The sequence below is a fragment of the Labrus mixtus genome, chromosome 5 (assembly GCF_963584025.1).
Source record: "Labrus mixtus chromosome 5, fLabMix1.1, whole genome shotgun sequence".
In the NCBI taxonomy this organism is placed as follows: Eukaryota; Metazoa; Chordata; class Actinopteri; order Labriformes; family Labridae; genus Labrus; species Labrus mixtus.
The window spans coordinates 19145680-19173426 of NC_083616.1; the positions used below are offsets into that span (position 1 = coordinate 19145680).

At 38.8% G+C, this 27747-nt stretch overlaps 1 protein-coding gene across 1 annotated transcript; it reads left to right on the forward strand.

Moving 5' to 3' along the window:
• Positions 1 to 27271, forward strand: LOC132974370 (calcium-binding protein 7). The gene is made up of 5 exons (XM_061038400.1): positions 1 to 930; positions 20376 to 20519; positions 20670 to 20782; positions 21664 to 21814; positions 23905 to 27271. The coding sequence occupies exons 1-5, from the start codon at positions 822 to 824 to the stop codon at positions 24033 to 24035; spliced, it is 648 nt and encodes a 215-aa protein (XP_060894383.1). The 5' UTR covers positions 1 to 821; the 3' UTR covers positions 24036 to 27271.
• The last annotated feature ends 476 nt before the right edge of the window (positions 27272 to 27747 follow it).

Sequence of the window (27747 nt, forward strand, 5' to 3'; positions counted from 1 at the left end):
ATAAGAGTGACGGGGGTGAGACAGAAGAGAGAGATAGAGAGAGATAGAGAGAGGGAGAGAAGGTGGATGACTAAAAATCCGATCCACACAGACAGCTTCTTTCACAGTAAAACACTGAAGATGGAACAGCTGGATTGCAGTGCGCCCCCGTGCCCGTGACCAGTTGAGAGCGCGAGAGCAGATAATGCCTTCGAGGACCTGGACTCCCGCTCACCTGTCATAGGTTCACGCTATTTCGAGTGTCGAAAGTATAACACGTCGTGTTTCAGTGGATTTTACGAAGGTGGATAGATGTCGAGAGGGGAGTGCGTCAAGTGAGCGCACATATCCAACAAGTGGATGCTTAAATGTACTCGCAGCGGACAGAAACTGGGACTAAGGACGACAATCAATCAGTGGATTGATTACCGACAAATGTGTATCGATTGATCTGTTTACAAAAGAGATAAACAAGCTGGACTGATTAGCTCTGATGTGGAGCTTGTCTTGGTTGATTGTGATACATGTTTGTGCGCATAGTCTCGGTCAGAGGTAGTTTTCTGTACAATCGAGTGACTTTTTGTATTAATCAAGATTTTTCCCCCCCCCAAGCACACATAGAAACTGCAATGAGGTAACACCTGCGACATTTTCATCGACAAAGAAAGATAGATTTCGGGTGGACACGCTGCGGATCACCGTCTCCCACCTCACCCCTCTCCCCCCCCCACATCCATGGACTTGCTCCTCCGTTCCCTCGGTGACCGTGGGGGGAACTCGGGCTCCTCTCTGTAGACGTTTCTGTATGACGAGGGCGCAGGTGGCACCCAAAGGTCGCAGCCATGCCGATGCATCCAGTCACCTCCACTTTGATGTACCGGGGGATCTGCACGATCCCGGACATCCTCTCCTACAGCGCTCCAGTGAACCTGCCGGAGGACGAAGTTGAAGGTGAGATGTTACCTGTTCGTGTCTACCCGAGAGTGCCCGGGCAATATAAGAGGGTGTTTATTTCATCATAAGCTCACGGAGGCAGTGTGTGTAACTTGGAGCTCATTCAAACAGACGCGCGACTAGCACCTTGGACAGCGCTCAGGGATCCAGCACACTGATACAGATTTCCTTTATTTTCAGCACACACGAGGACTCTTTTAGGGATTCATTTCTAATGTTTCTTTCTTGAATATTGAAACAGCATGTGGGGAAAATAATCACTCACTATCCTTTTAGTTCAACTCAAAGATATGCCATCTTCCAATTTTCCCTCACTGATTTAAGATATATATATATATATATATATATATATATATATTTTAAGATAGATCACTCATGCATAGCTCACAGTGTGGAGCTGGTAAGGTTGCAAACAAAAAGGCATCCCTGCACCCTTTTGGTCACAAGTTATTGCTTGTTCATGGCAAAAATTATACATTGGCTATAAGACGAGGCAGGAAGTCGCTGGTTTAAAATTTGGTTCAGGAAAGCTTGACTTCAGATGACCATTATACTAGACATAGACTTTGTGGCAGTCGAACAATTGTGTTTTTTTTTTCCATCTGTTCTGGAACTGTGAAATCTTGAAATCCTAACGAGTCGGATAAATATCCAGGTGAATTCTCTCTCGATGAAAGATTTTGTTATACACAATCCAAACTTAGTGGCACCTAACAGCACGATCCGTGACATGCCCTCCAACGAGTATCCTGACATCATGACAGCTATTCTGAGCAATTTGCCTTTTCAGCATCCTGAGAATATTCATGCCTGGAGCACTTGTGATGTAGACCTGCATCATCTGCACATTATCACCCAGCACCTCCCCCCTCCAGGACATTGTTCAGGTCCCAAAGCGTGTGTGATGACAGGGAGTTGTTGTGCTGTTCTCTTGTTTTTTTTTTTTTTTTCAATGCAGTGACGCTGTAAGGTGGCTGACGTGCCCTACTGATTGATTTTTTTTCAGTGCACCTCTCATCCTTGGTGTTTTGAAAACACAAACAATTTTGGAGAAATAAGAAATCAGAGAGCACACATGTCCATTCATTTCTGAAACGAAATATGCTTTGTGGACGACGATCAGACAAGTTGGAACATGTTAGAAATCTAGTCAGTGATTGGTGGTGCAGAATTTGTGAAATGGACTGCCTAGCACTCCGCTTTGTCTCTCGAACACACACAAAAGTGTGCATCTCTGTGTAGAGTCAGACTTGTACACACATAATGAGGTTACAGAGAAATGCTATTCATGCCTTTTTCAACGTTAAATAAGGGTCGAGTGGAAGAGGGCCAAGTATGAACAGGTTTTGACTCCTGAAAGGTAATAAATGACGAGCTTCTGTAGCTTTGACGTAGCACCTGTTTCTGAGCACAGACAGCGCCAGAAACATCAGGAAAAGACAAAAACTGGTGCACATAAAAGATCAGGCTGTTTTAAGGTGCCATTGTAGCCTGTGTAATTTTCTCTCTTCTCTTTTTTCATGCTTTGATACGTGGCCTATGATATAAGAGAAACACCAAAATGTCAGTTGAAAAAAGTGATCTTTGCTTGATTGTATGCCCTTTTAGGAGCATTGCATCATTCAGTGCCTTATTTTCAAATGTAATTTTCAGTAGAGAGACTTTGCATCACAAACATGTGCACAGAGAAATAAGTCAGTCATTATTCTTGTCTCCAGAATAGCTTTTAGTTGTTGAGATTGCGGATTCTCAGTTTCCCTTTCACCCTCCCACTTTAATTCACAAGTTTACCAGTTTTGGGTGTGAGAAAAAGACAACACTTTAGCTTTCATTTGTTAAATATACTTGATAATGTACTTGTACTTTAGGGGCTGCAGCCACTCTGTTTTCAAAGACGAAGTGAGCCATTTGGCCTTCACAGGGGGACTTATAGTGGCAGTTTGACTGAAGAAGCAATGGGATGGTTTGTGGGGAGAACAGCAGAGTCGGAGGTAAAGCACAGTTAACAGCAGTGACAGAGCCTCCTTCAGCCGCTGTAGAGCATTAGTGATCCACTGTGAGCGATGTCTTACAGGGTGTGAAGGAGGCAGGCTTTAAAGGCTCTGTCACTGAGGAGATTGAGTGTTGATGTTGTTGTTGTTGTTGTTGTTGTTGGTAGTGGAGCTGAGGGTCACAACTTCTCCTGCCAGATAGCACAGAAAGCAGATAAGTGTGACATCGCCGATTTGGTTGTTCTGATAATTGAAAAGACATAAACACTCACCATGTGTTGAGATTTGAATACATCATTTTCAGTTTTCTAGCTTTTGGAGACAGCCTTTTTCTTGATTCTGTTTTTTTTTTTGAGCTGCTCAAATAAAGAGGGATGACACAGACACAAGATCACATTTTCCTCCCAACCAATGCTTTGTTGCATAAAACATTCAACTGTTAATTGGATATTACTTTAGGAGCGAAAGTTTACACTTTTTAATTAAACTGTGGATTGTCAATAAGAAATCAACATAGCTTGTAGTAACAAAATTAAAAAAAACAATGAAGTGCTACAATATAAAGCTGCACTTTGTCTTCAGCAGTGGACTCCTCTGTGATAAAATAAGTCAGATAGAAGACAGATATTAAAGTAGATTTAGTTACCACAGTTAAAATCTTCCCTAAGTATCAAGTCTTAAATCTTCTTCAACACAACAGGATGTTCACTGAGGTCCCAATGACAGCAAAATAGAAGCGTATGGATTGGACATTGTACCTTATTGACTGTTCGATGAAGGTAGAGTGATGCATAGGTATCCAAATATATGGTCACTTCAGGCTCCAAAATCCAAGAATGCCAAACTCTAGGGCCGTATTCACAAAAAATCTTAGAATCCTCTCAGAGAGCTCCTCAATTAGCTTGAAAAGTCTTAGCAAGGAGTGTTAGCTTGGATTTGATTTAGGAACATTCTGAGAGCAAATCTGAATAAGGAAGAGACAGAAACCTTTTTTCTTAATGAGGAGTTGTGGCTGACCCTGTTGCTAGGTATGACACATTTATTCAGAAGCTGTGTTTGGTTAATCTAAAAAGGGGAAAACAAAAAGGGCTCTCTTCGATTGGGCCCAATCATAGAATCTAGTCAGACATTGTCTAATTATTGCTGCATTCAGGCGTTCCTCGGACGGTCCATTTTCTGAATTTTTAAACAACAAACAGCCTGGATGCTACGGATAAGATGTGTGAACAATTTATATTTGAGCAAAAAGTTGATGTGCAATACGTGAATTAATCAAAAGTATTTTAACACTGATAACACATATTTTGCCTCCCATGTTGATGATGAATAAGAAGTCAACTTAGCAAGTCTGACACCTAATTCTTTCCCAAGTTTACGAGTTGTTGTTCCGACTTAAGCAGGCGTTCATGTGAATTTTCCAACTCAGAAACTGTTTTTCCGAAGTGCCCGACACAACATGAATGCAACAATAACGACTGTTCAGCCCATCTCGGATTCAAAAAGAATATTCATTCAGTGTTTGGAGAACATTTCTTAATTTCCCCTCATCTTGAGAAACTCTTAAGCCTTTTATAAGTCCTCCTCCCTACTCCTAACAGTTCTTCACCTTAGGAGCTCTCTAAGATGCTTTGTGAATAACTTTCATCTTTACAGTACAAGGATCATGTCCTAACTTTAAGGGGACATTATTAGAAAATGACATGATTCTAAGAATCTTCTTAGAATTTTGTCACAGAGAGCAGCTGAATACGGCTCCATGGCTCCTAAACAGTATTTCACACTCCAGTGGGCAATGTCTCTGCAGCTAAGTCCAATTCTTGTATAAAACCTACGCTGAAAAAAGACAACATATGTTCTTGTTACGGCTAGTGTTGTAAGCATCTTTAATGCAGATCTGCTAAAATTTCAAATAAAGCCGTCAGGATTATGCCTAGTGGCATTTTGAACCAGAGATAATGAATTATATATTCAGTTCATGCAGTCCATGAAATGAAAATTACATACTGTAAATCCTAAAAAAAATCACCCCATGAAATATTCTTTACAATTTTCTGTATACTTTGTTTTTTAAAGGACACAACTATAGTTGGTCTGTGTGATCCCAGGTAGTAAGGCAAATATTAGCAAACACAAAAATGACAGACATTGTTCCATTTGACAAGATGCTATGCATTGAAAAACGAACGTACGTCCTGTTTCAGTTTACCAGTGATGACTTATACAGTATGTCTCTTCAGCACTCACATCTCTTGAGGGGCAGATGAGAATATGGTCAGATGTGTGAGATGTCACATACATCAGCTCGGTCAGAAGGGAGACAGGGCTTTGTCACCAAACCAAATTGCACATTAGTGCATATGTGTGTGAGTGCATATAGGTTCTGGAGGCTCGAGCCCTATTGGCATGCATTGCCAAGGACTTGATTTTCAATTACTGGCTCGGAAACCTTTGGGATCTGACCAATGGCGCAATACTTTGAGGCCGAGAGAAGGCTGTCAAAGCTATAATTGGAACAAAATGGTATTTTTCTGATGCTAGATAAGCCTGTGTGTGTCACTTTGTGTGTGAGTCACTTTGTGCGTGTGTGTGTGTGTGTGTGTGTGTGTGTGTGTGTGTGTGTGTGTGTGTGTGGTAGAAGGCGGGAGATGGTTACAAGTGCCTTAATGTACAATGATGCGAGCATAAATTGAACTGGGCTTCATATTCTCCATTTCCCGCCTACACATGAGAGACGGAAAAACAATTGGTCATATTACAGGAGCTTGGTAGAGTGTAGACCTCCTCCACCACTAATAGACACACACTCACACACATAAACACACACACCAAGCTCAGTGTCAATATCACTGCAGGTGGAATTAAGTGGGAAGCCCATTTCCTTGCTGCCTAACAACAGCCCTATTGGAGCCAGCTCTAGAATAGTCCCAGGGCTGAGCTTAAAGCATTTGTAACGGTTCCCAGAGTGAGGCTCATGTAAACAGATGCTGCTAGTTTCGTGTAGACACAAGCTCAAGATGACGGGAGCAGCATGTTTGCGTCTTTAAGACACAACTCTAATCGATGCAGTTTATTTATTGTTTCAGTGCCAATCTACTTTGGCATTTTCTTTCATTGTTTCTCAACTTTGTAATTTCCAGACTCCAAAATAACAAACTTTAAATTCAATAAAATAGAATAAACTCAAACAGCATCATACTCCTCTGTCTTTATTTTTACCCTGTCTATTGTCCCTGGAAATAAACTTTTAAGCTTGCTTCGGGGACTTTGAATCTTCCATTTATTTCATAAACTAGGCCTGAATTCTGTTTGATTCTCAAGAGAGTTGTCCCAAAAACCTGAAAAACACATCTATGCTATTGGGACCAAGTGTAAAAACTGAATCTTTTTCATAAAGTTAAGTTGACCAATTCAACATTCTAGATCAAGCTGCTACGCTGAACATGAGCTTTTTAAAATTTTGTTTTTATTTTTAATACAGGTTATCTAAATAACACTTGGGGTCTCATTTTCAGGAGTGGATAATTCACCTGGCATTTCACAACTCAATTTTGTATCTAGGGTAAATTTTGTGTCAGGGAAAATCAAAGGCCACAAATGTTCATTATTTCAAAATAAAAGCTAAATATTCCATTTACACTAATTTAAGTTTGTTTGGATTCGTCATTACCACATGCTACCGTAGACAATAATAAGCCTGCAGAAATAATTGTATTAATACAGCACAAATAACAATAAAGGGAGAAGCAGACAGGCCAATTTACATAAATTACAGGGGAGATACTATACATTTGATACAAAACAGGAACCCTTTATTCTGCATGTGGAAAAAGAATATCAAATATTTCTCATAAAAATGTCAATTCAACACTACATTTATGGATTATTTTCTTCAAGATTTGTATGATCCTTTGTTTTCCTTATTCAGTTACACTGTTTATGGTTAATCATGAAAGCCTATCTAATAACTGTCAAAGACACATTAAAGTGTAACGAGAGACATACCTGTCAGAGAGCCCCAGCAGGCCAAAATCTCTCAAGGAGCATTTTAAACTTCCTAAGTAACAGTTTTTGCTAATAGAAGTCAGCGCAGACTACAAAGTTATCTGTCCATTTGTTCATGCTGGTGGCAGAGTGAGGGGGCTTTCCTCGTCTCTAGATCAAACACAGATTGTGCTGTCACTCCCCCCGAGAGACAAGAGGCCAAGATGTTACACATAGTAAGTGATCAAAAGCTAACGGGTAAAAGTCGGCAAAGATTCGAGCTGGATTTGACTGCGGCTCAGTGTGAGTTTTTCCAAAATTACTCTGTGGGGCAATCGTGGGAATGTCTTTCTTGTCTTATTACTGAATAAAAGATTAGCTTGTCGTATGCATATTCCCAGTTGAAGGTGGGATTTCTAGTCTGCAATGGTAAAGCACCGAGGAGGGGGGGGGGGGAGGTTAATGAAGTTGTTCTGCCCCGGATCTGATAGTGAAAGTAGTAAAAGAGGCTCAACAGGACAGAGTCAGTGGCAATGTTAACTGTCAGAGCCAGCAGGGTGGAAGTGTGTGTGAAGTGCAGTGTGTGTGTGTGTGTGTGTGTGTGTGTGTGTGTGTGTGTGTGTGTGTGATTGTGTTTGAGTATGTGAAGCTCCCGCTGTTAGTTTACGAGTCTTGCCTCTCATGCTTCTGCACTCAGAAAGAAGTAATGACGGCAGAACTTCACAATGGTGCTGTTGCGGAATCCCAGTGTGTAAAAGGCTAGTGTATTTGGGATCTTTGCTATTTCATAGTTAATTAAACAGCACAGCATCCAGAAGGTTTGCAGTGAAGACATCTTTGGTTGATGTCTGTTGATTAAAAGAAGACGACGACTACTGAACTTAAATAAAACAGTAGTTAGTTTAATTTTTAAATTGAGGCTTGTGACATTGTGGTTCAGTCTGTTGGGGTCAGTCAGTTCGTTCCTTATTGACATGTCTCACTAAAATATTGATTCGGTATGATGGAACTTAGAAGAGACTTCAATGTTTCCACGATCCCTTACTTCTAGCACCACCACCAGTTCACAATGTTTTACGACCAAGTAAAGGTAATGACACACCCAATAGCTGTACAGCTGTGAGAGGAAAACGTGAGCATTGCCATTTCCAACATATTAGCATTCTGACAGCATTTTGACACAAAGGTTAGCCTTACAGAGCAGCTAGCTGATGTCCCGTGTTTGAGCATCTGCATTGAAAGCTTGTAGAACACATAAACAGGTCTTAAAGGAATAGCTCTTGTCATTTAAACCAGGTGCCTATGAAATGATTTATTAGGTCGGGTTTAGCATTGCTCCTTAAAACACCATTATCAATCTCCCTTTGTGACAAAATCAATGAATTAAAAAATTGTAATCAGTCCACCAAATGGGAAGTTAATTACCTTTACACCTTATTACCTTACTGGTTACATCTTCTATCACTTTGCAGACCTCCTAAAGAAATGATTGAGATTCTAATACATTGCTTACAGGTACGGATTGATGTGTGTCAGAGAAGAAAAATCTTAATGGGGGAAAAGATGGTGGCTGAGTGTGAAACGCCAATGATACTCACACAGGTATTTCGATGCTGAACTCTTAAAGTCAATGCTTTGGACTTGATGATGGAACTTATTGGGTGGGCTTTTTTCCTCCCATGTCTCCTTGAGTTGAAAAATATAAATGCAAGAATAATTCGTAGGGTATACAGTCTCCCACGTTGCATTTTTATTTTTCATGAGGTCATTTGCTTTCAGTTGTAAAAAATGAACACATACTTTTGCAGTTTCTTTTTCAACATTTTAGTCATTCCCCAGCTGAGATTTTGGGACTCTGCAAACAACTTTGACTGAGAACTGCAGAAAAAAAAACAACAACTTCAGACACCACTGTGTTCCTAATAGCAAGAACTGCCTGTGAGGCGATCTTGATGTTTCTGCTGCAGCTACAGTAGGAGTTAAGCAGAAACATTGACTCATTCGTTTTGCCCTGAGGTGGAGGGTTGACTTCCACTCCTTTGGAAATACTTACATGAATACAAATGAGGATATTTAAAGACACCGGCATCTGCTTGGCAAGACAGAAATTATGCACAAAACGTATTGCTGGTGCAGAATCAGTGGGCGTTGTGGGGGCGTACTTCCAAAGGGTCAACTCAGACCATTTGAAAGCAGATGCTTCTAACTAGAATTAGACAAACTGACCAATCATGATGCCAGCAGATCTGCAGGCTCATTTTCAGGAGTTTGAAGTGTGCAAAGCTGTGTTTACAAAAAACCAAACACTTAATTTTCTCTTCTCTTCACCTCAGGTATTGACTGATATTAGCAAGGCTCTCTCCCAGCTGGAAGCCAGAATTAGTTCAATTATTGTTCTCTTTCAGAAAATAACATTACTTGTATTACCCTTAAATTGGATCCACTAAAGAGAGTGTTTGTTTCCCCTTGCAAATAGAAATCTTTTCATACCTTCCTGCAGAACATTGCAGAAAACTTTTCATCAAAGCATTTTCTTTTCTCAACAACATCGAAGCGGAAAAATTAACCAAGCTAATAAATGAAGTGTTTCTGCACTGCAAACAAAATAAGGTTTCCAATTACTTCCTTTCAAATCATTTTGACAATGTTACAAAACTGGCAAACATCAGTTTATAAGAGGGCTTTTGTTAACGACTAACAATGGAGACACACACACGACATGAACAGCACTGAAAGTTGTAATAGTTCAATTACTCACAAGTTAAATGCCTGTTAGACCAACGTCAAGAAAATCAGAGTTCATCTTCAGAAATTGACTCTGATGTAATAAAGTACAACGTATATTAATAATTATGTATAAGTTTGGATGGAATGTTGAAGACCTGTATTCAAGAGTAATTTTATTCTGAAAGGTTATTCCCAAAACATAATTTTAAATCACCCAATAAAATAGGCACAATCTTATATAAGAAAAGACACTTAAAGATTGACTTAAAAATTGACTGACTTCATCCATCTTTGAAAAGGACCTTGTGACAGAACAGATGTGGGGACACCCATGAAAGCATCCTGCTTGAATAGGACCAGGCAGAAGGCAATAAATCTCACTTTGTATGTCTTCCCGGCACCCAGCTCAATCCTCAACCATTCCCGCTCTGTCTGTATGATGGAAGGTCGTCTTACGCAATCTTCTAGAACGACACCTTTGCTGGCAGGAATAGATTTCAAAATAGCTCTCTCTGTTGTATCACCTGCTTGAATGAGACAGGAAGCACATGAAAAAGCTCTACTTGACATGGATGTTGAGAAAGATGTGCTAGGTCACTACGGCCCTCTCAGAAATAACTTATTTCACAGGTTGTACATAAGTACTCGTAAGTCCCACTGCATTTCCACAAAACTCCAAATATTTCTATTGATATTGCCTACATTTCTATGTTAAGTTTGTTATGTAGTTGATTTAATATGTACTTACATTGGTTATTTTTGAGAGCTATAAACATTTAATCATAACCATAATAATGATACATGTATTTTCTCTTCATTTGACAAACTGATAAATAATATCTTAATCTTTGTTGCAAGACATCTGGCCTTGCAATAATTGACTACCAGAAGCATATGTTTATATCTGCATTTGTTACCATATCCTTAATGTACTTCTTAATTAATCAGTATTACCATATTTTAATATTTAATAATTCACATAAAAATAATCAATGCAAATTGGGTATCAGAGTCAATGAAAGCTTTAATAATCAGAGAAGTTATTGACCTTCATGCTTGATATCACTAATACCACCTGATAATGTAATTTTTATTCAGGGGGCTGTATGCAACAACAGTAAGCTTAGTGTGTCCTGTTTTTTATTGCGTTCCAATTTTCTTAAAGCAAGGAAGATATTTTATATTATCAAGTGGTTTTGAGTGTGCAGAAACAAAAAAAGTTATTTAGTGTTCCACAAAGGTCTAATCTTAGACCACTGCTCTTCAATTTGTACATGCTTCTTCATGGAATTATCATAATAATATATCCTGTCCATTTTTAATTTTTGAGGGTGGTCTACTTGAATTGTACTCTTGCACATAAACTGGGGGGACGGAGCCCTCTCACTTCCACCAAGTGGTGGCAGGGCTGATGGTCTGTCAGGGAAGGATGTCATGTGAATGAAACATGTTTGGGCCTAATAGGAAAACATATCAAGCAGAAGAAAGCGCCTGTCACCTGAACACAATGCTGAGAACAACAAGCCAAAAGTGAGTTTGAATTCAAAACTTTTTAAAAATACTTTTCTTACGGATATATTTTGTTAGGATGAATTTGATATAATAACTCATATACCTTTAAACTTTTGGAAATCTAAATGTATTGCTTTGGTACTGATATCACTTCATTTTTATCTGTTGGTACAAAAAACACATTTTACGCTCAAAGTAAGTCTAGTCTATCTTTAGCTCCTCAGTTCATGTCTGTCTGACTCACTCACTGAAAACTGATACAGAATTGGGATGGTGTCTCAGATCTTCCTTCCCTGAATCTTTGAAATCTTTTAATGTTTTATTTGGCATTTTCTTTGCCACTTTTCAGCATTTTTATAGTTAGGCCATACCATTAGCAAATGTTCAATACACTATCCAATCCTTTGCTGTTGCAAGGGGTCAATTGTTGCATCAGTTGTGGCTTGGAGCCCCCCGAGACAATTGGGATTGGTTTGAAAATGAAAACAATCCTAAGCATATGTTCCATAAGTGGAGAAATATGATGAGATCAGCCAGACCCCTCCTTAGCACGGTCTGGCCACAAGGCTATCAGGGGGAGGTATTCTGGATGTGATGTACCCAGAATTAGATTCAGGTCTGATGAGGGTGCTTTTAATTACTTGAGTCCTGCTCCATGGTACAAGCTTTAGTCAAACTACTCCCTTGACACTGAAATAAACAGCCGAATCAACAAAGCTTCGTCAGCTCTTTGCATCTCAGCACAGGGTTTTTTGAAATTGAATGCCTGAAGGTCATCACCAAGGTTGCTGTATATGATAAGGTATTTGTCAGCACTTTCTTTAGAGTGCAGAAACATGGACACTGTTCAGAGGCATATTACAAACTTGAGGCCTACAACATCTGATGCCTTCAAAGGAACCTTACTTCCTGCCTTACTAGGAACGATCATATTCCCAAAATTCTAATTCTTTCAATAACAAACTTGCTAAAAAATACGCTACTATCCACATCACTGACTGCCTTCCCCACCAAACCCTATACTGGGATTGATGCAAAAAAGACTATGTTTCCCAAAATGATGTTGGTTTTATAACATTGGTTTAAAAATTGTATGCCAAGAGCATAAATCACCAGCTTGAAAAACTGCTGATGATGTTTTTGAACATAAAATATAATTGACTTTGAAATAACCAGGCGCATCACCTCCTGTACAACAATACTAAGCCATATTTACAGATAAAGCTTAAAAGAAAGAAACACTCTGACTGAGGTAGTTTGCCAAAACATTTCTTGTGCACACTGTGAAACAAAAAGTTGAAAGAAGCATTTCATACTGCGCTGTGCCTTTTTAGTGACAACATTGTGTACTTTTTGATTGTTAAAAAAAATGACGGTGAATGTTTTTTTAATGAGTATTCTTGATTTGAATAATTCTCATCCACCAATTGTATACTCATACTCGTGTATGCTTCTACAAGTGAAACATTTGACGTCAGAAATGTTCTTTCCTGTTGAATTGTTCAGTAAACTAGCATGAAGTCCTTGTATCGTTGGGTTTAGAGAGAAAACATAAGATAAGCAGAGAATATGCTTTGATTACGGTTGTTGAGCAAGTTCAAGTTAGGTCACTTCTATCCATTTTGATCGATTGCAATGTAGGAGTGAATCTGGCAGACTTTATTACCTGTGAAATTAAATGTGATGAGTTCTGCAAGGTGAAGTGCCCCCCCTCCCCACAGCCCCCCCCCACCCTCCCCAGCTAATATTACCTCTCTATAATGGGCAATATTGCAAAGTCTACCTCACACAAATAGAAAATTCATTGTTAGCTTCATCCATTCCTGAGCGACTACTGTTAACGTGGTGGAACTGATAAGAGATTGTTGAATAAGCTGCAATGCAAAGCAAAGGCTTTTGATTGTTCACTGTTAACCTTTGTTTGAGGTTCTTCTCATGGGTTTTCGCCTTGTGGATATTGGCTCCGACACAGCTTGATATCTGCTGTGATGATGAAAACTTGCAGCTTTGGAAACAAAAGAGCAGAGAGGGAAACATTTTTAGATGGATAAACGGTTCTTCTTCAGTGCTGGAAGAAATACAGACCAAAGCAACCGAGATGGACATGAATTTTACTGGCTTTCACTGACGTCAATCATACGAGGTCAAGTGGGGTTTAAGAAGTTGGCTGGTGAATATTTTCTTATTAAGGAGAAGGGACCCTGACCTTTCAAACTCCTTTTGTTCCCCTTCCAGTCTTGCTCTGTGGTCATGTCAATATGGCGAGTATTGGCAAGGTTAAAGCGTATCAAATTTCTTAATGGAGAGACAAGTTTACATCCAAACCCAGAAGGAGGATTTTTAGAGACACAGACGACTCATTTGTGCCATAAACCCCTCGAATACCCCAGGGTCTTATTTAAAGCACGCTATGGCAATAACAAATCTTCTGGGTGCCCAAGTCAGTCCATATCCAGCTAAAGACAGATTAAGGTTGCTATGGGTGTTTAAAAATAGTTGCTTTACACACACACAAACGCACACCAAACACTCTCACACAAGCACACACGCACAGACGCACAGCGCAGCAAAGCAGTGTTCCTCTCACACTGATAAGGTCTTACATAAAGAGCGGGTGTGCTCCAATTACCGCTCCAAAGAGGCCCTAACCAGTAGCAGGTCTGACTGAGGCCAAGAAGATCTCTGGCTCTGAACAAAACATGCACTGGATCACATTCACTGTCACCTATATTTCTGTTCTGCTCAAAGTGCACTGAGTGTAATTAGCAAAAGTTTTCACTGATACTAAATTTAGCTTGAAGAGGCGTAACAATTTGCCACAGGCAAGTCTAGAAATAAGAGTAAATATTCCTGAATGTGAAGTGTTTCTGTTCCTTAAGGACAGTTGTTCAGTTCACCCATTTTTTTTTTGCACTACTTTATTTTATGAAATACATAGAACTAATAAAATAGTGACATTTGCTAAACCTTGTAATAGTCCAATAGAAAGTACTACAAAGAAGTTGGATGTGGTTGTTCATGTTTTCCCCCTGGTTGTTCATGTTTTCACCATTGCGGATATTTCCTTTTTGTCCTCATGAACCAGCTTAATTTCCAAGTGTTTTGTGTCTTTCTCTAATGTTGTTCACAGTACACAGACTGTTCTGCGTCTGTTCTTGCAGTCAGGATCTAGTGCACTTAATTGATATACAACAGCGTACAGGGAGAGCAGTGCGGTGGCAGTGCTCTGCACCTTTTCTTTGTGGGAGTTCAGCTTCAGATGCTTGGCTCCCCTGACTCACGATCTTAACTTAGGCTTTTCATCCTCTGTCAGATCACACCACAGGGGACTGCATGGCATCACGTCTTTGAAGGCCAACAAGCACCTCTCTTCATCAAAGCAAATACCGCAAGATTTCAACAGAAAATATTTGTGCCTCCCTGGTGGAGCTCGAGTCCCCGAGACAGAGTGGAAGATGCAGAAACAGCAGCTAGTTTATCGAAAATAAATCATACATATAGTGATTAGGTGATAAAGCAAAATGTAATAGAAGCTGAAAGTAAGATTAGAGCCAGAGGCCATAACAAAATCTGTAGCAATGAAGAAATAAAGTTGTAATCTCTTCACTCTGAAAGAGGGAAAATATAACTTTAACAACTTTGAAAATGATGCAGTGCCTTGCAAGCCGTTGCTTTTTCCTCAGTTTTCATAATAAAACAATGTAATATTATGATGTTGTATTAATTGCAAATATTTCAGCAAGTTACGTACTGTAAATGAAATTATGATTTAGGGTTAAACACAAAAAAGATAAATGTTTGCCATGTAATTTGCTATGAATGGGGAAATGCCATATGGTAACCACTAAAGATACAAAGCATTTAAAATTGCACTTCTTAATTATTTGTGTAAAACATTTATATGCTAATGATATTGTTTGCTTGAATTGACAATACATAATAAAATGAACGCTTAACTATGCGCTTTGTCTGAGTAGATAAAGCACATAGTGGAACATTTTGCTTTAAAGTCAGATAACCTTCCAAATATAACATAAGAACAACATCACCAAACCAAATCATCAATAAATGGTAAATGAACACAAGCAGGTCCATCATTTCAAGTGCCATCACAACACAACTTTTACCTTTCTCATGTCATCTATAATTTAAAAGACAAAGACACTTGGCATTGTGTGTGAGAGCAAAGGCCAACTTTGACATATATTTGAACCTAACTTAATTAATATAGATAACTTTCTTAAATAAAATCAATATTTTAACCCCAAACATTATCTTTTTCTTACCCTAACCAACCCCCTGGCCATTTCACAACACCAACCACAACTTTATTATTGGCACCGGGTCAATAAAGGTCACCTGGCTGCGATTGTTAGGTCAGCTGATTTATTGTTTCCATGTTGATAAAAACATTTTCCTGTATGGCAAAAAAGAAAAAAAGAAATGCAACAGTGTTACATGACATGTAAAATGTCCTTCAGTAGTGAACTATTTTCAAGCCATTCTATTAGATCACATCTACAAATATGGACATTAATAAATATTCAATACTGTTGGATATTGAAATTTTGTAAATAAGTTCCTCATAAAACACTTTATATGGTGGTAGTTAGCAGTGTCATGTTGATGCTTGTTGTAGTGCCTACAAGGGCTGTAAAACACACTTACTCCCACCATAAAGCCTGTAGGATATAAATGTTAAAAATTAAACAAAAAAAATGGTCCGGCCAATTGACTAGAATAAAAAGCATTATCAATATCCCTTTAACGAAGTTTATCTATCGATTAAAAATGTTCAGTATTATATATTTAGTATAATTCTAGACTGGAACTTTTTTTTTTTTTTTTTAAACACATTCTTCTTGGACTTTGGGAACAAAAAAATCACCATTATCTTTACTATATCAGATGTTGGGCTTTGTTTTACAGGTGTGAAGTCAAACCACTGTAAGCCAACAGTGTGAGTGAGTCATTTCTCCTGCCATTGCTGCTGGCATAAAAAGCTTGTCCTCCACTGTTCTATTATTCTTTGTAGCTCTATAATTTGTTTGGGAACATGAAATTAGATTTCAGCTACTGGCACACTGCAGCTCTAATTGAGTGTTTCTTATATTTGGGTCCATTTATTCAAAGTGAAATTTTGTAAGCAGTGGTTAAATTTCGCCTACTACCTCCCTTTGATTGAGCAGAATAATTCAGGTCATCTGTGCAGGAACACACTGATATCAGAGCTATCAGAACATTTGGATTTTCCCCATTTTTTGGTTCACAGAGTGAAGTGGAAATAGGAGAATATAGTCATCTCTCCTGGGGACAATTCAAATAAACTCTGAAAAAGATAGTGCTCTATCTGGATGCAGTGTAGTCAAAAAGGGAAATTGATTCTTTTGCAATATGATTAGTCAGCCTTTTTTAGATAAATTGGAAAGGGGATAATATCGGTCTGTTGTACTTCAGAAATGTCTTCTTGTAAGGGTGTTTCTACTATTTTCAACCCGAGCAAAGTGATTCTGAAAACACAATTGTATTTCCCTTTACATATTCCCGGTCTTATGGCTGTATATCGCACAGGACTTGATAAACCATTTACTACATTCGGGTCCATGCAGCACAAAAGGTATTTGTATTCTGTAACTGTTTGTGACATGGTATAAACTCCTCCTGCAACAACATATTTCATTACACCAAACTTGATCTAAAACATACTACACAACATTAACTACTTTGTGTTGCTCTCCTTGGCATCCCATCAATAAATAAAGCTTTCTTGGGAGATAGAGTATTCCCCAAAACTGTTTTGGCACCTTATTTAATTGTGTGTTTCCTCCTGCGTGGCAGCATCATGTGTTTTTCAGCAAGTGTCTGCTGGAAGGACCCACTTTCCAAAGCAAACAGGTGGAGCAGGGACCTCAGGTGGAAACTGCGGCAGTGTTATTCTATAAACCATTAGATTTCACCTATGGATGGAGGGGGAAAAAACACACTGCTGGTGGCTCTCAATGATTCAAACTTTACCTCCTGTAAGACATTTTGCAGGAAAAACCAATGTGTCCATGTACCTCAGCTGGGTTTTTATATATTGCAAACCCAGATGGGCTTCCTTTGTAATACATGATTGCCAAGTATCCTTGTCCCTGTGGAGGGGTTTTACTCTGTGGACATGTACTTTATCACAACAAACTATTTTCAGAAGCCTAGCACATTACACACGTATAACTCATGATGTTTCCTGTCATGTTGTTCCACAACTGAATATTTGTTACTGTCTGTCACGCTGTGGATTTTTCGCCCAAGGCTCGGCCATTTGTTACTGTTTTGACACAAATCATCAGAGACGCAATTACACTTTTTCAATACTTGTGGCTTTGCAGTGGATGATCAAGTTTGCTTAGTACTGGCGTCACAAACTTTAAAACCACTGATTTGCTGCAGGTTAAATCATCCATATTCACATTTGAATTTGAACTTTTCCATCCCAAAGGTTGCTATTGTCATTCAGAGACAGATTACGCTTTTTTGCAACAGCATTCAGTTCTTGATGGGTTTTTTTTTCAATTTGTTTAATTAAAAACGTACTTTGCAATGAATTTACTAACTTCCTTTTACTCTGACATATCTAATATAGGGTTTCCCCCTAATAGAGAACCAAACTGGAGGCGATGAAAGAGTGTAAGTCAAACATGTTTTAGTTCAATCAGGAGAGACAAGTTAATGATTCAAAGATAAATATTTATTTTACATGATGATGTGATAGTAAATGATTGTCAGAGAATCTTCGGTGCTTGCACTCTTCAGGGAGACAGGGCGATTTAAGATTTCTGCCCTGAGCAGAGGTGGAGGTGTTAGCTGATGATGCCGTTTGGGCATGTTCGATGAAGAAGCTGATTGAACTGTGAAGACTGGGGTTGATGAGAAGATGGTTGATGATGTCATCTGAGGCTGATGGCATGAACGCTGATTTAACTGAAGACATCGTTTGAGGATGAAGGGATGAAGAGGCTGACCAAACTGGAAGGACTGGGGTTGACCAGACGACGGCTGATACTGTGATTGTGTGATCTGAGGCTGATGGAATGAAGAATGTGATGAAACTGAAAGAGAAAGCCGTGTTTAAAAAAGACAGCAGCAACATGATAGGCTAACAATGAGGGAGTGGAGCAGGGCTATTGGATAGATGGGTGATGTGAACAGCTGATGATTACAAAAAAAGGAGTGAGCATGCTTGGAGAAGCGATGTAACAAAGTATGAGAAAAGACAATAAAACAAGCATGCACAATATATAGTAGTCTTCCTGACTGAACTTTCGCTAGAGCTACATTTTGTCGGCTGCATAGGGGGGGAAATAACAATTAATATCCATTAAAAAGTATGTCAAAAGAAGCTAAGGTTTTAATTACAGCATTTATAATAAGGGCTACGTATAGAAGTCACTGCATAGACTCAATAAGGAAACCGTATTAGGTAACGTTGCTATCTCGGCTAACAAACACAAGAAAGTTGGCAAGCAAAGAGCCAGGATCACCCCAACTTCAGAGGACAAAAGCTTGCTAGGAATGAAAAAAAAACTAAAATAACATTCAGTGTCATTGCTGAACATTCCAATACATTCAAATGTATACATGTTAATGGTTTTTCTGTTAGCATAATTACTATAAGGTAACAAGTTAAGTGTTTGTTTGTTTCATATATGAATGGCTCTTTGTTCTGGTTTTCTAACTCCCTGTCATGTATCATTGTTGAAGAAAAACAATTTTAAACCACCTTCCCAAAGACAAATAAATTAAAAACATAAACATGTGATGAAAAGTATACTTTAAAAAGTTTCCATACTGGGCTGACCTAATCTTGAATGCTCAGTCAGACCTTTAAGCCTGATTATTTTTCTTGCATGACTAATCATTGACGCATTACATTTCCTGTATCCCGCTTGCTAGATAAGAGAGATTACAGATATTTCATTTCATTTTCTCAAGATTTACATCATCTCTGTCTTAAGATTCATCTTCCGCTCTCCTCTTTTGTGTGCTAATCAGGCGTATGACACAAAGATCTGACAAGTCTGAAATCATAGGTGACTCAATTGTGGATGTTATTGCATATTAATGAGGGGATTCGTTCTCCCATGAAGAGTAAACGTGCAGAAACCAAGGGGAAATATGCAGCGGGGCTGAACTGAGAAGTTAGTTAGTTAGTTAAGTTAAGTTAAAGATTTCTCCTTGGGATTGGCTCCATGTTGGAAGAAGGGGCAATCCTCTATTTCTTCAACTCTTTTTAAATTTGCTTCTTAGTGTAACTCATATGTGTCTAATACATTGACATTTGATTTGATTGGAACCAATCCTGATGAGCTTGTGTGAGAGTGTATGTTTCATGCAATAGGGTCATTGTGGCCCTGTAGTTCTTCTTTGGTTTATCTAGTAACAAACAATATCTTAAGCTTTCTTTTTTACTTCCTGTTGTATGCTAAATATCTAAGTCTACTTTTCTACTCAAATACTCACATCTGTTTCCTTTAAAACATATATCCCTTCTTTTGTGCAGCACTTGTGAGTTGGAATTTTGAAATCTGCTCCATAAATTCAGGTTCTTGTCTCTATAATTATTTATTGTAATATCTTCAACACCAACAATGTTATCATTGTGTTTTGTAACCGTTTGCATCTGTCAAAAACAGCCCAAGACAGCGTGCAAGTTGATGGTAGATTTAAACTCATTCAAACTAGGTTTCAGCTGTCTTTTTGAATTTGCTGTAATAGTTTCACACTGAAGGTATCCTTTTGTGGCTGTTGTGTTTACATTTTCTTTCTAAGAAAATATTGGTCAAATGGGAAATGCAACCCCCATTTGACACACTGCACTCGGAATGACAAAAACTGTTCTCTGTTATTTTGGCATTAAACCTCGTCAGATTTTGGCAGCTAAGGGGGTTAGACCTGATAGTTTGATTAATCCCCATGAAATCTAACTTACATGGAAGGCAGGGACAACTGTTCTTAAAGTGGGATGATTTGTCATGTTCTCTTTGTTCAAGGATTTTCTTTTAATATTTTGGCTATTTTTGTCATTTTACTGGTGGAATTTGTTCTCCTGAGCTGCCAACCCCCATATAACTATGACTCAAGCACTGATGCAGCATAACAAATTTGTCTTTGCTGGGTGGATCATGTCCCACTTTCATTTGTCCTAAGTCTTCAGATAAACGTGTGTGTGTGTTTGTGTGTTCTCTGCAGAGATCCGTGAGGCCTTCAAAGTGTTTGACCGCGATGGGAACGGGTTCATCTCAAAGCAGGAGCTGGGGATGGCCATGCGCTCCCTGGGCTACATGCCAAATGAGGTGGAGCTGGAGGTCATTATCCAGAGACTGGACATGGATGGTGAGACAAACACACAGCTTATATTTCAGATCACTGAAACCTACAAAGCACAGAAGTCATTTGCTGTCCATTTGCCCGCAAAACTAGACTGTAGCAGGAAGTAAAACCAGCAGCAATGAACACCAACTGTTCCTTTTTTTTCCCCCACAGGCGATGGCCAGGTGGACTTTGAGGAGTTTGTGACTCTTCTTGGCCCAAAGCTGACGGCAGCTGGGATGCCAGATAAGTTCCACGGCACTGACTTTGACTCCGTTTTTTGGAAGGTATACTCATTATTAAGTAACTCATTTTGTGCCTATTAGAGAAAATACAGACAGCTGTAGAAAACCTCCGACAGAAACAGTCTGAATTTGCCACTGAATGACTGTGATGGATAACCAGTTTTAATTGCTGCATTCTATGGGGCAGGACTTTAACCTTGGAGAGGTTGGAATTCTCTCAAGAAGTGTGTCCTTAATCAAGACTTTGAGTTGCTATCTGCACCTCTTTGAGTGTGGAGACTTATTAAACCATTAAAGTCAATTGTAATATGAAATAGATATGAATGTATTTACAGACAGCTCATTAGATAATCAGCTGCTCACTTTGACAGTCGGATGAAGTTAATGGGATGGAGCGTGTTTCTTTGTTGTACTTAGGTGATAAAAGCACCACAGAGGCTGTCAGAGAGTCAGGCTCTAAATTGAGTGTGAAGGAGATTTATGGGAATTCTCAGTGCAGACCGTAGCACGAAAGAAACATCACAAGCAGAGACACCTGCTGGGAAAGTCAAGAAACTCAGGGGAATGATGCAAAGGCTGCATGGCTTCACATAGCATTATATGTGAATGGTTGAATCAAACATGTGCAGCTGGATTGATTGCATAGAGCCTGCGGTCATGCAGGAGCTCGGCTCAGGCTGAGCAGAAATTAACATGCTATTAAAAAACAGGCGCACAATCACAATTTACCTTTTTTTTTAGGGATCCTCTGTTAGTTTTGGTCATATTCTTTCACAGATTCCTGATTGTGTTAACTAAAAATGTTATTTATGCTATGACCTTATACATCACAACAAGTGAACATATGAACAAACAAAAGACAATGATGTAAAAAATATGGATTAGTGTCTCATCATTCTGTGTTTGTGTGTATGTGTCTGCAGTGTGACATGCAGAAGTTAACGGTTGAAGAGCTGAAGAGGCTTCTGTACGACACCTTCTGTGATCACCTCTCCATGAAAGACATCGAGAACATCATCATGACTGAAGAGAACCACATAGAGAACCCAGATGAATGCCAGGTGGATATAGACAGTAAGGAACAATCTTCTACACCTTTAACGGATTCATGTTGTGCATGATGGTCTCTGCATATCGGGACCTTTTTCTAAGGGGTAGAACTTTAATAGATCATACCCAACACCTGATGATAATACTGTATGTGAATTCTATATACATTTTGATCACTATTCCAATAAAGTCAAGGTTGGTATTGCTGTTAAAATACCTGTATGGACAGTAACCACTGGGATGAGTAATGGATTTGTAAAAATTAAAAAAAACTTTCCAAAAAAGCACAACTAAAAATTTAAGATTAAGATTTAAGATTTACTTTTATTGATCTCAAGATGCAATTGATCTCATTGATTTCAAGACAGCCTTTGATATTTTCCAGAGGCAAGACATGACATAAAAAATATGCTGCTGATATCAAAGTTATGTTTGCAACATTTTGAAGATGGCCGAGGAAGCAATAGGGTCAGATGCTACGATAACATTTTTGCTCTCATAAATGCTTCATTTAATCGGAGATATTCACAGTGTGAACGAATGCAGTCACAGTCAGCAGTCACATATTAATATCATCAGCCTTGTCCACTCGGCAGTGGATTTTCCTGAATATTTTCTTCACACAGAGTTCACACAGTGGCTCAAATCATTTTACTCTTGAATTTGACTAGGGGGCCGGGAGGGAAACACTCTGTAAAAATGTTGACTGTTTGCGTCCACACATGAACCCTGCCACCTAAAAATCTTCAGGACTCAATGGATGTGTGAAAGGGGCTCTCGTAAACATTTACAACATCAAAATGTTAAACCTTTGCTGATGAGTCAGGTTGCACCACCACCTACCATCCCATAGGATTTCTTAAAATGGCATTGTAACTGTGGCTTGGATTCGGGATATATTTATTGAATAATTTAGATAACTCTAGAAGGCCGATATATTAAACAGGACGGGTCACATGGCAATCATTTTCAGAAGGGCCATAATACCAGAGATTATCAGCCTCTTTCAAACAAGTACACAAGTGGTAGAGGGAGGATGGATTTCCAGTAGTTAATCGTCAATGAATAAAGAATAAATAAATTAACAACTGATGAAACTGCCTTCAGGCATTACTTCGAAATTTAACATGAAATATCTATGAAAACATAAGCATATTAAAAATATAGTCTCATCACCGTACATACCAGAATCCAGCACTTATAGATGCAGTAGGAAATAAAAGATCAATTGCTTCCATCTCAGTGCACAGAGAAGCTTTGCAAGAAAATGTCATTGTTCCTTCTCCCCTGTTGCTTTTTCCTTACAAGAAAAAATTACTACACTCTTGCTAAATCTCCATCTGCCTGCACAGACTCTGCATGGAGTGGCGGAGTGGACTGTTTTCTAGAAGCTAATTTAAGAGCCATTCTCAAAAATGAAGGAAATCCCTGACTGACGCAGAGGCAGGTTTAGGTGGAATGTCCAACATTAAACAGCTGATTCCACCCCTTTAGAGCAAACTATTTTAAATTACCAAAGGTAGAAAATGAGGCCTTATTGGGTGGAAAAGTGCGTTAATGGTTCATTTTAATAAAACTGTTACTCAGGATGCTTTGCTTTATGTACAGTCCCTTATAGAGGTGAGGTGTTTTTTCTTGAAGAACAGCAATCACCTCAGACGGCAGGACATTTATACAAAAGCCAATTCTAATTCATCTATTTGTAGAGAAACAAGGGCACAAGAAAGTTGCTATCTGATCATTCTCTTCTGCTGCACCTCAAACTTTAAATGATTCTGCAGGTACACTACAACCTTTTGGTTTAGTGCGGCTGTTTTGAACAGCAGCCTTTAATATTCCAGTCAGGCGTGAACCTTTTTTGTTTGTTGTTCCAAAGCTCCAATCACCATTTCAATCTTGATGCAGTTATGCCGTTTACAGGTGTGAAAAAGAAATCTTCTTGCCAATGTTCATCCCTCATAATTGTGTTCATGTAATTGTGAGGTTTTGTGATGAGCTCTGTCATTCGGAAATTACTATCAGATATTGTTCAAGCATAAAATAACACCTGATTCAATGGACCTCCATTTGATTCTTTTCTTCTTATTTCCCCTCCCTCCATTTTCTTTTTTCAGGTTCCAGCCCGACGCAGCATGTCAAGCAAACATGTGTGCGCAAAAGCCTGATATGCGCCTTCGCCATTGCTTTCATCATCAGCGTCATGCTCATCGCAGCCAATCAGGTGCTGAGGAGTGGTATGAAATAGGAGCTTTGGCATTTCAAGCCTTGACCAACAACGTAATAAATTACTGGGCAATTAAAGCTTAAAAACAATCCATACAGACAATCACCCAGCTGTAAAAAAGAAAAAAGAAAAAAAAGAAGAAAAAAAGGCCAACGAAGACTGCAGAAAGCTTTCTGGACTTTCCAAGGACACTACATGTGCAGAAATGTCTCATGTTTCCAAAGACATACAGACAACTTACAGTCTTTCAAGGACAAAATGACCTCCCAGGCAAAGAAAGCAGTGTTCAACTGGAAGGTCTGACAAAACATATCACTCCTTGTTACACACCTGTTAGTATCCATTGGCTATGTGCATTTGAGCAGTGTTGCATTTAGTAAGGTGGCAGCTATAGAGAGAAGTGTAGTGACTGTCAAGTTATTGTATCCATGTGTTTCATACGGTTTATTAAACAAGTAGAAAGGAATATGTGAAATGTTGTGGGGGCATTGGAGAAAATGTATTCCTGAGGCTGGAAATTGATGTTATGTGCGAGGTCTCGAGTGCACAGCATTGTGGAGATATAGTTCGAGGTACATTGTTCAAAAACCACTTGGAAATAACAATAGCTTGGTAAGAGACAAATAGAAGTGTTTGCAGGGTGGTGCATGTGATTGTGTAGAGTAGTTTCACACATTCACGGGCTGCAGGACCTCGGTCTGAGACGGATGGAGCAGGGTGAGGCGGGTTAACAGCTCTCTGGGGGAAGGTGCAGAGCTCTGAATGGACGGGTAACTGGCTGGAAAGAGGATGGACAGGCAACAAACACTCAACTCTCTTCGTCTCCAGAGCGGGGCTCTGCAACCCTAAAAAGGATGATCATCATCTATGCATGAAGTGCATGGAGATTAACAGTTGTCTTGACACATTTGTAAAGATTGTATCTATGTGTTTACCATAATGGCTGTGTTACAACTACTAAATGACAACTGTGAGCAATTGTGTGGCCCAGGGAATCAGCAATCACAACAAAAGTAAAGCATACAACTGCATGAACAAGAAGGGCTGCTTTAAAACATGCTTGTGAAAAATACTTTCGGGATTGCTAAACTAGGCCGCTTTTTGCTTCACCGGGCACCTGATCATGTTCACTGCTGCAGCAGAGCAAAACAACTTCAAGAAACGTGCCACTCACTCAGCATTTAAAGAATATGCATTCAAACTTGTCGAGTTGGAAGTGCTGATGCTACAGTGCAGGATTTTTTATCTTTTGTTTCAAGTTATTTTTCGTCTGGATGCATTGCTATTGAGCAATAAATGTATTTAAAATAGACATCAAACAATGCTTTGAACAGACCAAAAATAAAATAAAAAAAGGTTAGCACCAATGGACCAACCAACTGTTGAGGTCAGAAAATGTTGTAAAGGACTTTTCAATTTTTTTGGCAATACAACAAAGAAATTGGCTCAAATATGAAAAAAGGAGACACCACTGTAATTCAGATACAAAGATCGAAGAGATGAATAAGAAAACTGGGTGTCAGAAGCTGCCCAGTGCATTGAAGATTTACTCGGGCCAAATGATGTAAACAACTGCAATAACATATCATTGTCTGTGAGAAGCACCAAATGGATATGATTAGATGTAGTCTAGGCTGTAGTGCATGCATCTGGGAAAAGTATGTCACTAATAATGTGTTATGTACATAGGAACCCACTTCAACCAAAGCTATGAAGCGATCTGTGACATGAGCTGGGTCAGATACATAGACTGTGTATGAGAAGTGGACCTTGCCACCTTGATGTCACCCTGTCGTTTTTCAACCTTTTGTTTGAAGTCTCACATTGGTCGTTTTGGCAGTCACCATCTTTTTTTTCCCCTTTTTGGTGCTGGAAGTGACCATATTTGGACAAACAGGTCGATACCTTTCTATCCTGGTTGACAGGTCACTATGGTAACAACATGCCAATCACAAGTAGTCAGACTTCAAAGCATGCTCTTCTATATCTTCAAATAAAATAAAATATACCAGACATCAGATCATTTATGCATTCAATTACTAACATGTGTTATTGAAGGAGCCTTGGAACTTGCAATTGAGACCATGAAATCAATGTAAATGTATATTTAGGTAATACTTTGATGGGGAAGTGTGGTATTTATTTCATCTGGTTGTGAAGTTAAACAGAAAAAAATAGTTTATATGGCCACCTCTTAAATACAGTCTATGGTTGGAAAATGATTAAATGCTTAGTAATCAATTCATAATTCAATTCATAAGAAATAAGACAAAAAAACTAAACTGGAAGAAGTGGACCTAGCCAACTTGATGACCAGTTGGTTTTTCGAAACTAAACTAAACTCCCTCCTCAAACAGGAAAAACATTTTACAACTCTTTTGTTTTATAATTAAATTTGAAGTTTTGACTGGGCCAAAACATGTTTGGTAAAAATGATAAAAAGCCTCCAAACCCTTAAAAACATGATATATTATATATATAGTGATCCAGTTAATTCACATCTTATCAATAGATTTTCTTTGGGTTACTATTGGCAGCTTCTTAAAACTTGGATCTTACACCAGAGCCACAGCTTCAGAAAGGCAACAGAATAAGACCCAGAGCCAAGCAGGGGAACGATTATCTGATGCACTGGGGCAATTTTGTCAGAAGTGTCAACTCTCTAGGTAACACACTTAGAAAAAAAGGATAAAAAAATACATCAACAAATACTATGGTTTCCATTTTGCACTTTAAGACGTGCTGCAGTGCACAACAACTCACCACCATGATTGTCTATCCATTCCCAGATTGAGTTTAGGTATTACGTTGCCATAGATGTATCTATTTTTGTGCTAAGAATACGAAAGAAAATAATATTTACGGATTGACGATGATGCTGTCTAATTAGTTTTCTACTATATCATTATACAGGGAACATTTTCATAGGGAATAAAAGATATATATGTTTGATTTGTTGCCTTATTCTTTGAGACTCTTGATATAGTTTTTACACATTATATAAAAAACTATCATGGGTTTTTCATATTATCATCAGACCAAAATGTACAAACCAATATTATTTTAATTTTACAGCTGTATGAAAATGTTTATAGTCTATTGAATGTTCTATTTCCATTGTACTGTACTTTGATACTTGCCTTTGGATCTTGCAAAATAGTTTATTGACCATGTGATATCTGTTCATTGTCACCACCTGATGTTCTTCTTCTATGTCTGTGGTATTGTATTTCACAAATAAAATCTCATGACGACTGTGTTGGGTATGTGAAATCATTTTCAAATCATCAACTCTTCAATCAGGCTGCTTGAGGTGTCTCTATGAATTGCTGTATTGATTGACAACCTGACATTTTAAGATTGAAATCTATAGAAAGTGATGGATTTGTCGAATCTCTGGATTGCCTTTTTCTATTCGTAGATGCCCTTTTGCCCCGCTTGGTGTTTTGGACCCCATCTGGCTCATTTTCTCAAAAACACTGGTATAAATAATCCAGGTCCAGGCACTCAGGATGGTTGAAAAATATAAAGGCCTTTAATTCAATGGGCTACAACATTAAAAAACACCAACGCGTATCGGCTTGTGCCTTCTTCAGGGTGCAGTGAAACACTGGCTGAATCTCGATGTCCTCCCTAACCCCTAACCCCTTATTGACTTAATTGACATCACCTGGAAAGTGATTGAGTGCATGAGGCTGCGAGGGCTCCAATGGTTAAATACAAATGGGACAGC